This window comes from Trachymyrmex cornetzi, unplaced genomic scaffold (genome assembly GCF_001594075.2).
Source record: "Trachymyrmex cornetzi isolate Tcor2-1 unplaced genomic scaffold, Tcor1.1 scaffold293, whole genome shotgun sequence".
Taxonomy (NCBI): Eukaryota; Metazoa; Arthropoda; class Insecta; order Hymenoptera; family Formicidae; genus Trachymyrmex; species Trachymyrmex cornetzi.
The window spans coordinates 406,717-421,649 of record NW_017297618.1 but is presented as its reverse complement, the minus strand read 5'-3'; the positions used below and the strand labels follow the sequence as shown (position 1 = coordinate 421,649).

Below are 14,933 nucleotides of genomic sequence, written 5' to 3'. Positions count from 1 at the left end.
CGCTACACTTGTAGGCCCATTTTCACAATATATGGTTATCTAAAGATTAAAGGTTACCAACAGATTCATCAATTAAATTCATTCATGCATTTCTTGGTTATATTTAATCTTTAGTTAATCATATATTGTAAAATCGGACCTCTTTCACCAACCTCGGTTAAGCTAATAAGTTGTAAAATTGGGCCTAAATGAGCCCCATATAACCGTCGGTTAGCTTAACCAAGATTGGTGAAAGAGACCCTAAATTACACAGAGAATTCGACTGTCTACCATTTGTTCACGCATGTCCATACATATTCTTTTGTCCATCTTGCAAAAGTAAGTTATAAACAAATGAAAAATTAAAAAATTTGTCATTACACTTGTAAATACGTTTATCTCTAAATCTCATAAGGGATTCGATTGTCCATGATTTGTCCACATTTATTTAACAATTGTTTGTCAATTTTATAAAATATACAATAAACAAAAAATCATGCAAATACTGTCACATTATAAATATTTTCAATTTAATGTTTTTAATTATACATACGTGAGATAAGTGTCTACGTTTTAAAGAAAATCTAATTTTTGTCCAATTTGCAAAGAGAGTACATAAACAGGAATCTCTCCTTTTTACTGATTACATCTAAATGAACATTATGTATACAGTGTGTCCCAAAATTCGAGGATTCACAATTTAATCTCAATATTTTTTATTTTATAAAAAGATATGTATTTAATTTATGTTTAAGAATTTCTATTTAATTAATTTGATCTATTATTATATTGTTTAAAAAAGGGATTGCTTTTACTTATAATATAAGGATTTAAAAATGGGATTACTTTTACTTATAATATAAATCAAAGATATTTTTATTAATATGCATTTATATACACCACTCTAATTACCTATAAAAGATATGGCACGCTATAAAAGTAATCTTTACTTTAATATCACGAGCAAGTTTGAATATCTTCTAATGATTTACTTATTTAAGTTTTAACAAATAATTAAGTTAAATAATAATTATGTTTAGAAATACTTTTTATTTAATCAGTTTGGCCGATCATTATTGTCTAAAGAAGGAATTAGAAATGATATTAGTTTTGTTTGTAATATGTGCTAAAAGTATTTTTATTAATATGTATATTATGTACACCATTCCAGATATCTATAGAGGCACGGCACACGACCGAAAAAGTAATATTTACTTAAAAAATTCATTGTTATATCAACAATACAGTTTTATGTCATCTATATTCTCTTTTCCTGTATATCCTGCCTTTTGTGCGTTCCGTCGCAGAAAGGTCGGTTCAATGTTTGTTTGCAATTGCACAACCAATAGTGCTTAGTCTCCGTAACAGTGAAACGTATGGGCCTCAGCTTTATCTTAAGGAAAATGTCTCTATGTGTGCCATCGCAGAACGGCTGATTTTTGCTCCGTCCACATAGGCACCATGAGTAATTCTTGCCAGTTTTAAGAAGTATTCTGAACGGTTTTTTGTCATATATTACTCCGGTTCCAGTTTGATCATTGGCACTGTACACATCCTTCAGAGGATTCACAGGTATCGGTGGACTGTCAGTTTTTTCTGTAGAAAAGCGAGAGACCTGAAAAAGTTGAGAAAACATCAAGCTAAAATCAAAGCGAATTTTATTTTATTCCTCTAGAGAGGACTATAATTTCCAATTAAATTGTCGATTTCAACAAAGAGATTTCAATAACAAGATAATTTTACTTATCATTGCCTACTATCCTTGAAGAAATCTAATTTAATACTAGTTAATAAAATAGTGTAATGTAGTAAATAATTATTTATTTTCAGTATTAAAAGCACTACACAACAGTGCTTTCAACACTCAAAGTAAGTAGTTACTATCCTTCAGTATTAAATTTCTATAAAAGTATATCATTTATGAGGAAGGGTTCTTGGAGTTAGACCCACCAATTGACAAGTTTTAAGCCTTCAACATCTTGAAGTTATATGACATCTGAGTTCTAGAATGTTATATTATTACTCTCAGATTATGTGCTTCTGCTGAAGTTGTACATAATTCTGACTTTTTCCCGTTGTTCTGTCTTACTATATCGCATTTACGAGTATTAATTTAGGTTAGAAAGAGATGAGGTTAGAAACGGACTATAAACCATAAGTTCATTCATACGTACATTCTTATGACAAAGAGCACTCAGACGAGCGAATTGCGGGTATCGATTCAATATATTCATTTCGTTGACTCACGTAATAAATCCCAATAAATTAATAGCAGCACTCACATTAATATAAACAGAAAGCAGCAAGATACAACCACGCTAACTGCTAGAGTTCTGTGGTTCTGTCTTGAGGTGTCACGAACCAATCAGAGGGGACTTCAGACATTCGGTTATTTTTTGTTCCTACACGAGAATTGCACTAGAACTAAATTGAACCAGAGAGGAATTCTCTGATTGAACAGAATTAGTGCAATCTAGAATTGACGAGTGCAATAAAACTCGTTCAGTGGCAGCAGCACTGCACGAGATTGCCGTAAGTGCGAGTTTCTTGCACTCTCAGCTGAATACGTGTTACGTGTGTAGATCTCAGTGCGGTTTTATACTGCACATTTGCCGCTATATTTGATGATATAAAATATTGCGTGATTTGTATTTTCATAATATGAAAGGATTTATAGAGGAGGATGCATACATATGTCTGCTATTTTGTAAGCTGTTGTTCTGAAAACACGAAAAAATGACTTTTGAATTCCCTGGTAGCAAGCTGACGTCAAAATAACGTCATTTGACATCAAAATGACGTAGCTTGCTATCTGGGTTGTAACAATATAACATAATTACTTGTGTAGTACTGATGTTATACATCTCGATAAAAAATTTTTTATGTATGATCATTATATAAATATATATAAACTATTATAAGAATCGTGTATAATTATCGTGTAAATTATATAAGAACAAAGGACTCTTAATTTAAATAACAAGGAGTGTACAGGGCACTTAAGAGTTAAATATAAAGAGAAAATTATTTAAAACATAAAACCTCAAACTAAATGTATATATTTAATATAATATTCTATAAATAATTAAAAGTTCTATATATATATTACATGTTCTGGTCTAACGATTGAGCCATCTTCAAATATGAAAGTCGTATATGAACAGGTGATGTTATATTGATTAAACGCAGTCGAAGAAATAGATAAAATTATGAACATGTTAATGAAGACCAGAGAGATGATTTTGTAAAGAGACGGAAATTATTCGCAAAACAGCTGAACGACCGGTTGTTTAAAATTTCCCGATGTTCTGGTAAAAAGTCCAATTAGATATAAATTAAAAGAAAACGAAAAAGAATTTGAGTAAAAGCGTCACTCTTGTAAAATAACTCACCTAACTGGGCCATATAATTAAATTTCGCATGTCGAGAAGAAGCACGTCAATTATTAAGCCTATTCTACAATGTACACTTTGTTTCCTGTTTTTTGCTGTTTGTCTCTTGCCTTCTTGATCAAAAAAGCAAAAGACAAATAGAAACAAATAATAAGAAACAGGAAACAAAGAGCACATTTTAGAATTAGCCTTAAATCATTCAGCGTCAGTGTGTTAGTTTGTGATGAAACAAATACCAATATCGCAGTGGAAAATTTTGTCACAATATAAAATTAACAATGTATAGAGATAAAATTAATATACCAAAAAATTAGAAAATATTAAAAAAAGGAAGAGACCCGTGTTAAGGCGATGCTAAATCCTCCTGTTTTAATTACCTTTTAATTCACATACGAGATTATCTAGCAAGAAAAGAAGGAATCGATTTTACCGACTATAATGAAGTTTACTATGAGAGAAACCTCTGAGTGCGGACCGAGAGGATCACGTCCTGCATACTAATATTTTAAATGATGTTAAATTTTACGAAGGTAAATTTTGCGATATTAATTATTCGTTTAAAATAATGATTTGAAAAAAAATTTTTTTCAAACCATTAAACGTTTATTTAATGTTTATCAAACGAGGAACTGTCCTTTAGCAGACTGACATTATTTACAAATATCAGCTTGTTTGCTGGCCTAGCATAAATACTTAATTAATGATAACATAACATCACTTGTTATAATTTCACATTCAATAGTACAATATAATATCTTAATCAGCAGACAATGTTTTTTAAATGTTTATTTTTCATTAATTTTACATTTTTCACGATTCGTTTTCAAAATTCATTAATTTAACATTAATTTCATTTTTGTTACTTTAATTTTATGTAAAATAATGTTTATTAAATATTATTTTACATTCTAATTTTTTATTTGAAATAAATGATTGAAAAAACATTATTTAAACCTTTATTTAACGTTTATATAATGTTTATTAAATATTTATTTAACATTAATTATTCGTTTGAAATAATGATTTGAAAAAACAATTTTTTCAAACCATTAAATGGTTTATTTAATGTTTATCAAATATTTATTTTTCATTAATTATTCATTTGAAATAATGGTTTAAAGAAATATTTTAAAAATATTTGTTTAATGTTTATAAAATGTTTATTTTAGATTATTTACTTATCTAAAATGTGGTGATAAGAAATATTTATTTCACGTTTATTTAACGTTTAGTAAATGTTCATTTCACATTAATTATCTGTTTGAAATAATGGTTTAAAGAAACATTTATTTAATGCTCGATTATTAAATCTTTTTTAAACGTTTATATGACGTTTAATAAACGTTTGTTTTTTATTTATTTGAAATATAATCAAAAGAACATTTATATAACATTTATCTGACGTTTATTATAAATATGTAAAAAATATTATTTTCTAAAGCTCAATTTAATAAAAAACTGATCGGAGTAATAAAATAATCACGGAAGAGAAGTTAATACAATATAATTGCGATAAGTATGTACCATATATGGATAATAAGAACTGTGTGCATCGATATATATATATAAGTGTCGTGACGGATAAGGTACGAGACTCTTAGCCCTGAGATCCCAGGTTCAAAACCTGGCCGGTAAGAGAAAAAGATTAAAATATAATTAAAAATTAGAAATTAATTAATAAAATTATGGTAGTCTAAGGTTTTAGGCACTGTTGATAAAAAAAAAAGTAAATTAAAAAAAGATTCTACATTTGTTACTTTTTCTAATTTTGTTTAAGTAATTTTAACATTAAAAAAAGATTTTTTTAACGTTAAAGAAATGTTTCTTCAAACGTTAAATAAACGTTTTTTAAACGTTAAAAAAATTTTTATTCAAACGTTACAATAAACGTTTTTTAAATCAAAAAAAGGGGACTTAACCGCTTTATTTTTAATATTAATTTTATAAAAATGTTTTTATAAATGTTTTTTAAATATTTTTAAAAACATTTTTAAAAACATTGTCTATTGATTGGGATATTGTAGCACATATTTTATGTAATTGTTTGTTGTTATGCATTTTTGAGTGTAAAATTATAAATCAATGTTATAAATCAATGTTATTACTTTGTGTTTACTGGGAGATATGTAATCGTTAATCTAAGAAGAAAGATAATAAAATTTTGCAATAATCTTTTAATAATTGTGAAATTGAAAATTAAGAATTTTTCAACGATCTCCTCTTATTAAAAATAAAAGTTGCTGAATTTTATAAAAACTGAGAAACTAATATTAAGTGCGTTAATTTATTGATTTTTGTATTGTTGTATTATACGTATTTATGCACTATAACTTACATTAGTAAAATTATATAGAACAATTTACATGCTGATCTCAATCACTAATTTGTTTTGTGACGCTTACAATCTTTATTAGACGTACTTATAACATTTGATTACGAACATGCAAGTAGTTTTTGATACAAATTGACCGATTAGAAACTTTGTCGCGTTCCATTCACTTTCGCTGACGAAAGCGAGGACATGTACATGTATAGTATATATATAAGAAGCGACTAGTAAAAGAAGAAAGAATACTTTTGAGACTGTATATTATAAAAATTGTGTATCGCGTAGTAATCGCGTGACGCACGTAAATGTATAATTAGAGACAAATACTTAATTTAATCGAGTGGCAATAAAACTAATACGGATTGCAATGTAGATTTCAACTTGTTATTATCTTAAACAGCACGTTAAACTAGTCGATAAGCTGATATTTATGCCCGCGTAAAAGAAGAACAAATCTAACGTAATAAAAATTAAGTAACATACAAAAAAATTATGCTCGAAGACACAGGAATGGCATGTTTTTGTGTAGTAAGATAGAAGTAGTAACTTGCATTTTATGAATGCACCGCCATGAGATGTATTTACGAGGGTAATTGACCGTACATGACGCAGTGAAGACGTAAGTGGAGCGAATACTGGAGTTATCCCTCCGAGATTCGCTCGCTTATTGATTAGAAAGCCGATAAATGCGTGTAACAAACGATAAGTATTGGAAAGATGTTACTCGAATAGAGATTAATCAATATAATTACCCAGATATTCAAGTTAAAGAATTGACACGTTGATTTTATTAAGCGTTTTCCTCAGAGAACAGAGAGCTATCAAATTAAATTTATTGACAAATGGGAAAGAAATTGGGGTAAAACTGCAGAAAAGGGGAGCATTCGCCGACGACTTTGACCTTGACATGTGTTGTCAAGGTCATTACCCTGAGTAACCTCCAACAAGTTTTAGCCGTCGCTCGCTGTCAAAAAGTAATTAACAAAAAAATGTTTTTTTAATAATGTGTCATTTCTGCTGTGGAAATGTCCACCAAGAAGGCCTGACTCGAAGCTTTGTGGTCGGCTGCAGCGTTTCGTCCTGGTCCCACACTACTAGACTCATCAGTAAGGCGATGTAGTGTGGGACTTGCCTTAGACGCCTGGAATAAATCCAGAATGATACTCTATTTAAAGGGAATTCGCACGGCACGGTGCTTACGCGAACCGAGTGAGTTCCGTGGACCTCTAGTGGCGAGTCGCCACACTGCTATAACGAAAGTTGTAAACCTATATAGAATCTCGCTTTGTGTTGAAAAGTGTATGTGTGGATCTAGTGGTAGAGTGAAAGTCGTTTCGCGTTAAAAAAACCTAACTCTAACCCAACCTATTTTTTGGTGTGAGGTGGCCCTCATTTCGCGTGGAAGGTTGTAAATCCATGTCGTTTCGCGTTAAAAAACCTAACTCTAACACACCCATCCCATTTTTTACTCTCGCGTGGAAAGTTGTACATTCAAGAAGTAAAGTTCTATTAGGTTTACAACCTTCTATGCGAAATAAGGGCCACCTCGCATCAAAAAATGGGTTAGGTTAGGGTTAGGTTTTTTTTAACGCGAAACGACCCCACCTTCCCCTCGGCTTGGGGGCGCACGACTTCCACGCGAAGCAACTTTCGAAATCGTGACCCTGAGTGATCTACAACAAGACTCCGAAAGTTGCTTCATGTGGAAGTGTCCTTCCCAAGCAGGGAGGGAGATGGAGTGGAAGTTGCTTTACGTTGAAAGTCATTACGTAATCAAGGAAGGGTGTAGGATAGTCTCTAATATTATATATAGCAAAAATAAAACGTTATTTTTTCAAACTTTTTTTGTTAATAACTTTTTAACGAATAATGAGCGCTAAAACTTGTTGGAGGTTATTCAGTGTGATGACCTTGACAACATATGTCAAGGTCAAGGTCGTCGGCGGGTATTCCCCTTTTCTGCAGTTTTACCGAAAAGTAGTGGTTAATTACTTTTTGAATATCAAACCTTAAATAGTCATCAGAATTTTTTTACATAAACGATTTACAGGAGCGTTTTTATACCCTAATTAAAATCATTATTGTTAACAATTTATTGTAAATATATTATTGGTTTTCCGCTTTATTATAGTATTTTACATTATAGATATGATTTTAATCCAATTTTCTGAAAAAGGAAACCAAACAAATATTAAACGAAATATTAAACTACTTAAGTAGCTTATAATGACAGTTTTTAAAAAAGAAGGATTTTAATTAATATAATTTTTTATTGTGGATTTTTGATGGAATTACATTAAGAGATTTGTAAGAAATAGTTAGTAAGAAAGAAGAAATGTATTAAACGGTATTCATAAAAAATGATATTTTACAATAATTTACATTTTTTCACCGTTTGGGATGTAAAAATACTCCAGATGACTATTTTTAGATTATTTAAAATAAATTATTTTCAATATTAAATTAGATTTCTCTGTAAGGGATCCCATGTCAATCGTAATTCCGATCACTGCTTATTACATATGGTATTTGTTTGTATAATTAATGGTAGGTAACGTTGCACGCAAAGCGTGCAACACAAGTAGCGATTCGAGTAGTAAGACTCTTCAAAGATCGCTTAATCCTATTTGGGACCTACTTTTAAAACGTGCGGGAGAGAAAGTAAGAGGAGCTGCCGATGGAGTGACGGCGGTCGCGTGCTTGAGAAAGTAAAGTCCCTTTCGCGCATAGAGATGTACACTTGCGTATATACACTTGCGCCGATATACGCGGCTGTGTATACCATATATATATTCGCCAAACTGATCTATATGGGTCGCGAAAGGAAGTTAGTATGACTAGTGATGCATAAGAGTTTCATCTCAACCTCCTCATCTTGTTTGGAAACTTTCATACTCTACAAAATCATTTTTCACTAAATTATAATTTATTATAGCATAGAAAAATAAAGTAAACGTAGTAACACAAAAGTTAAGATAGATAGGAAGTTCCGAAATTAATTAACCGTTGATATTAAATTAAAATTAATCTACGTTAATACTTATTAATTTAAGATTATATGTTAATTGCATTTAATGCATTTTACACAATATTTTACATAGTTTGAGATTAAATTAAGATTAATTCGCATTATTTAATTTTACATTATACATTGGCTACGTTCGGAAACGTCGCTCGGATGCCTCGGATGCCTCGGATTTATCATCTGTCCTTGTCTAACATCTAATATTAAACAAGGACAGATGATAAATCCGAGGCATCGGAGGCATCCGAGCGACGTTTCCGAACGCAGCCATTAAGTTATTGCATATAATGCATAGCGCGTAATATTTTTCAACAGAGTTTCTAACAGAGTTAATACATCATTTATAAAGCAATAAGCCTTGCAAATTATTGGAGCAAGTATGATAGCACATTTTCCTTTTATGAGGAAGATTACGAATAGAATCCTTTTATATCGCTCTAATTAACGTCAGTCTTGTGTATTACACGTGAAGTAGTAGCTATTTAAGATAATTACTTTACGATTTTTGCGATAAAAAAGATTTTCATTTCATAAGCTTGATTCCTTGAACTTACTACCTAACGTATCTCGAGTATAAAATAATGTTACGCTTTTTAACTTTTTATAGTCCGATTTTTATTAATTATTTGTCATTAACAAAATGATAATTATGTTATTACTCTTCGTAATATGTTATTACCATTCATTAACGATGAATAATAGATTTAAAATGTATAATAAATTAATTCTTTAAATAAAAACTCTTTTTATATCTCTAAAACTGCAATACTATTTTATATAGTCAGTTATCATTAATTTTCGATTTTAAAATGTATTTTAATGTCGCGCAACAAAGTATTTATCAAGATTTATTAAATGCAGGATGGCAAAAAAATTGGTTAAAAAATTTTATGTTCAACAAACCATTAATAATGTATATTAAAAAAAATACAACTCTAGAATTAGCTATATCTTAAATACCAAGAATAATAATAATTAACCTTCAACGACCACTTTTAGTTTTGATACTTTAAGGTGCTTCGGGAACGCTTCGATGATACGACATATCTTTCTATAGTAAATTTTCCTAGGTAGCCATAGAGCTTCACCAGCAGACAAAACTTTTGATGCAGTCTTTTTGATACTTGATAATATGTAACTAATATTTCAGAGTTTGTTTCATTTTAATATACACTACTATAGTAACATTTAACAAAAACAAATTTTGAAGTGACAATTATGTATTATTATTACTTAGATAATAATTTGATAAACACACAAAACTGTGTGGCTAAATTTTTTTCTCACATATTCTCTGTATATCCTCGATTTCAACAGATAAAGGCTATAGAACCACATTTCATCGACTGTCCTTTTCCTGCTTCCGCAGAAATTATAGCTTATTATTAGATAAACTCGTTACTCAATCCTCGTCAATGCATCAATGTAGTGACGTGATTGCACCGATACATTGCCTTTTTCATTTTCGCTCTGGTTAATATTACATGCAGCAGTTATCGCATTCCACGGGTAGATATTTATCTATTCGCGTCACAATAGTTGCGCGGGCACGTATTGTATACGCAAAAGACTGTGCAACCGTCGCCTAATTGTATCTCGACATCTTAAGCTTCCTTAACGTTGCACAATATAAAACACGGACCCATTTTTCTCCTTTCCTTTTCATTTTTCTGCAACATTAATGTGCTGCTTTATTTCAATTAATTCACTAACTTGCACGCGCCTGAAATACCTATCGAGTTGTGCATTGACTTTTTAGAAGACTTTAGTTGCGGATCGCATACAATCGAACCAGCATAACTCTAATTGCAAAATAATTATTGAATTTTTAAAATAAATGTTTATTTGAAAAATATTGTAATTATTTTTAAAGAACGAGTTTAAAAACAAAAAGTAAAGAATGTGTTTAAGTTATTCTTTATTATATTTTCCATTTGATACTTATTTGTAAGTACATAAACATTAGAAATTGTAGCTTGTTTTAGACACCTATTATGTTTATCTTTTCACTGATAACAAATTAATTTGTTATTAAATGAAATTTTGACATCCCAGCTCGTTTACTTATTACATATTGCAAAACATACAACTCTAAATGATATTATATACTTGTTTTTTTATCCGTATGGGATAATAATCATTATAGATAGTGATATCTAAAGAACAGAAGAAGAAACTCTCAGACTTCCGGCAATGATAGACATAATTTGTTTGCGAACCTGTCGCGAAGTCGCGATAAACATGACGGATACGCCGGACTTTCGAAGTTCAAGGAGAAAGTTACACTTGGTTGACTTTAGGTATAAAGGCGGGTGCTAAGCAACTTGTCTAGACAAATAAAAGAAGCAATGATGATTTCGCGATCGTGCTCTCCAATTTCGACCCAGTTCTTGTACACTTTGCGCGCATTCCCAGTCGTGACATTCTTCGTCGCGAGTCGCTCTCTACAATAGAATCTAGTCGGAGAACACTTTCGATTTTAATTCAGCGCGTTCTTCATGCCAATTTTTTTCTTTAATAGATGCAATTCATTGCTGTTAACGAACCTCATTAATTAGGTAGGCTCATTTATCTATGTTATTGTTAAAGCGAGCGCATGAAAGGTATCATATATTTGCAGGTAATATTAAAAACTAATTAAACGTTTATAACAAAAAGATCAAATTAGTTTTAAAATGTAATTTCTAATTATAAGCAGTAGAGATTTATCACTTCGTTGGAGCTCGAATCCGCATACTTAATGGTTCGCGTTTTGTCACTCTCACTAATGCGGATAAGCGTTACGTTTCAAGCTTGCTGTTGTCAGCTGGATCGCGTTTACTCAAAGAGATAGTTCATGTAATAACATACTAATTCAATGTCTTGGTTCGAGGTGTCAAAAAAGAGAAAGGAGTTAATAATGCGTTGTACATGACGTATGTAACATCTTTTACTTTCGTTTTCAGCTAGAATATAATTTGCATAAATTTTCAACGTTTTTGCACATATAAACATATAAACATACAAATAATGGTTTGTGTTTCTAATTTTTTATAATATAAATTTTTAATTTTAAACTGTTAATGATTAAAGAAACAACGATAATCTAATTCCCTAAGTTAAATAACATTTTGTTACTTTTAATTTCTACGTCAAAATATAAATTAATCCATTTCTGTGGTTGAATTGCTTAGTTTTAAAATAGATATGTTCATATTAAGCACTTAGTAAATAATAAATTAAAGAGTCATATATTTAATTCATTTCTTGAGTTAAATTATTTAACTCCATTATTTTACTTAAATTAACGACACTTTGAGTAGGAGTGCCAAATTTGATAAAAATTCATTTCACTTTTATAATTAAAAACGACTTAAATTGGACATAATTTGAGCTATTTTTAATTATGTACATTATGTATTTATAATATTGCCTATAATTACAATGATTTTATTGCAGCATTCTATAAACCGAATATCACCACAATTCCTTCACTTAAGAAAATTATTCAAGATTCCTAATGTTACCTTATAATTTGATGAATCAACGCCTTTATATCATAAAATACCAATTTCCCGGGTTTTTTCAGAATAAACTTGTTACACATTGAAAAAGCTGGTTGCCACATTCTCGTCTTACGTCCTTGCAATTACGGTATTACCGAAACGGATCCATGAGATTGATAATTTACACCATCAGCGCGCAGGAATGTTATGGCAATCAGCGAAGACCGATCTCGAAAGTGATTAGGATGGCTCGTCATCGTTCACCGGTCATGATTACAAAGCTCGTGGGCGAGTCCCCTGACAATCGTAATTCGTCTCCGCGCAAATTCAAGCATGAAAGGTAACATATTAGAGCTTTACGTGGAAAAATAATCTTATTTTTTTTTAAGATTGTTTCATCACTTTTCTTCGACTTGTCACCGACTTTCACCATCTTAAATAATAATTCACGGCGCAACGATTTCCTGATGTCCATCGTAAATTCGTAAGAACGGGAATGTGATAAAATGGTGCTTTCTACTTCTTAATGGGCCAAAATGCTGATCTTGACGCGAGTTAAGGATTTATCTAAAATTCTGAATTGTAACTTTACAAACAATTTATAATTTGAGATTTAAATAGTGCTAACTCAGATTACAAAAATATTTTATTACGTTAGTTTAATTAGACCAATTTAGAAGAACGCAGGGTATTATAAAAAATATATATACATATGTGTGAGATTAGTATATGAAAAAACATTTACTAAATTTTAATAGCATTTTTTCAATTTTTTAGTAATAACTAAATATTTATTTACAGTAAGTAAATATTTATTAAATAAAAAAATGATAGTTGAATCAAGTTAATGGTTTTTTTTAACAAATAAAATATATATATATATAAATATAAATTCTTACATTTAGTATTATTATTTAGAGGAAGTCCAGGCAAAGCGGATGTATTAAGGTTTGGGAAAAAAAATGACATAGTTAAAATTAAGATCAGAAATTTTTTCTATTCTCATAATTCTGTTAATAGAATCAACTTTAAAATAAAATAAAATTACATTTAAAAACTTGAACATTTAAATGTCTTTTTAGTCAAAACGTAAAAAAAAGAGAAACCATCTGCTTTGCCCGACCCTTCTGGGCAAAATGGATAGGTCACTCGAGCAATGCGGATGGAATTAAAAAAACCAAAATCAGTGTTGACACTTGGCAGTCATCACAAAAGTAATTGCCAAATCCTTTATATGTGCAACCTTCACGAGCCCATTGGAATACTGACTGTACTGATCCAGTCTTTGAATAGTGGGTCGGTGTATTCTTTGGAACACACATCATACTGTGTTGTGAAAAAAAAAATAAAAGTAAGCCCTAAACAATCATGTGCCTTTTATTCATTCGAAAGATCTTCTGTCCCTTCGTCTTTCCGGTATTTTCAGTGCAATTACATATTCGCTTTGCTCTCATTCACTTTGCCTAAAGAATCTATTTGGCGTGAATTTGGAAAGGTTAGAATAAGTTTAAGCAACAAGTGAACAAGTTTAATCTCAAATGCACATTTAAAGACAGTATTCTTATAAAAAATCATTCACACTGATTAAGAAATAATTGCTGCTAATAATTAAGCTACGTACTTTAGCGGAAATCGCAAAAAATAGACAATTCCTTTTATTTCATACACAAACGAGCACAATCATATGTTGTTTCGCACTTTCATGGCGTCGCCGATCGGTCATTCCTTCAACAGTTAGACTCATAGCATTATCTCAGATAGATAAGCAAAAATAAAAAATATTCGCTTTGCCCAGGGCGTTCGCTTTGCCTGGACCTCCCCTATTTAGTTAGTATTAGAGACCCTCTAATCAGAGTCGCGACACGAGACGATTTGAGTCAACTTTTGTATGCAGGATAATAGTTTTAACAAAATTGATAACAGAGAAAGAAATATATTAGTATCTCTAACTTTAACGCCACATTAAGGTTAGACAGAGATACTAATATATTTCTTTCTCTGTTATCAATTTTATTAAAACGATTACCCTGCATACAAAAGTTGGCTCAAATCGTCTCGTGTTGCAACTCTAATTAGAGAGTCTCTCGTTAGTATTATTTAAACATTTATTAAAATTTAGTATATTTTTTCAGTGTACATGATAGTTCATTTGTGTCCTGTGCATTCCTTTTCTTTAAAACACTAAGAACAATAATTGAATATTTCTTTCTTAAAAAAATACACAATCTTACAAATACAATATTCTGTAAAAGTTAAAGTATATGTGAAAATAACTTAAACATGCTTGTGTATACGTAAAAATTAACCTAGATATAAACAATCTATCGTATGTAATAAAAGATCGGAAAATTATCATGTGTACTAAGGGACAAAGAACAAGATATTTTTGTAAGTTTGAAATTCAAGAAAAGTTTCCATTTTTCATGCTCTTTTTCAGTAAAACAATAGCTCGCACTCATTCTCAGAACGGTCGACTGTAGTTAATTGTTTTAAACTGTTTCCTAAACGTCCACAACGGTCCAGCAAAGCGTGAAAAAATATTTCGCAAATTTGAGATGCTCTATCTTTAGGGCTTTTTACAATGCAACAAGCGGATCAATTATAATTAAAAGATTTTAACTTTATTTGTATAACACGAAAGCGAAACATCTTTATTCGAGCAAAACAGATCTTGTCTAATATTATTTATTTTGCGTCAATTTATATATATTATACAATTTATA

General features: G+C 30.3%; 1 protein-coding gene across 2 annotated transcripts; it reads right to left on the bottom strand.

Annotated features, from left to right (window-relative positions):
* Positions 1-1,095: 1,095 nt before the first annotated feature.
* Positions 1,096-2,382, bottom strand: LOC108762302 (CDGSH iron-sulfur domain-containing protein 3, mitochondrial). 2 transcript variants are annotated; one of them, XM_018509240.1, is made up of 2 exons: positions 2,151-2,382; positions 1,096-1,591 (listed from the first exon to the last, which is right to left on the bottom strand). In XM_018509240.1, exons 1-2 carry the CDS (start codon positions 2,211-2,213, stop codon positions 1,238-1,240), a joined length of 417 nt encoding a protein of 138 aa, XP_018364742.1. In that variant the 5' UTR covers positions 2,214-2,382; the 3' UTR covers positions 1,096-1,237. The 2 variants fall into 2 exon arrangements, with proteins under 2 accessions (XP_018364742.1, XP_018364741.1); XM_018509239.1 differs by having other exon boundaries at positions 1,096-1,594; positions 2,154-2,382.
* Between the last annotated feature and the right edge of the window lie 12,551 nt (positions 2,383-14,933).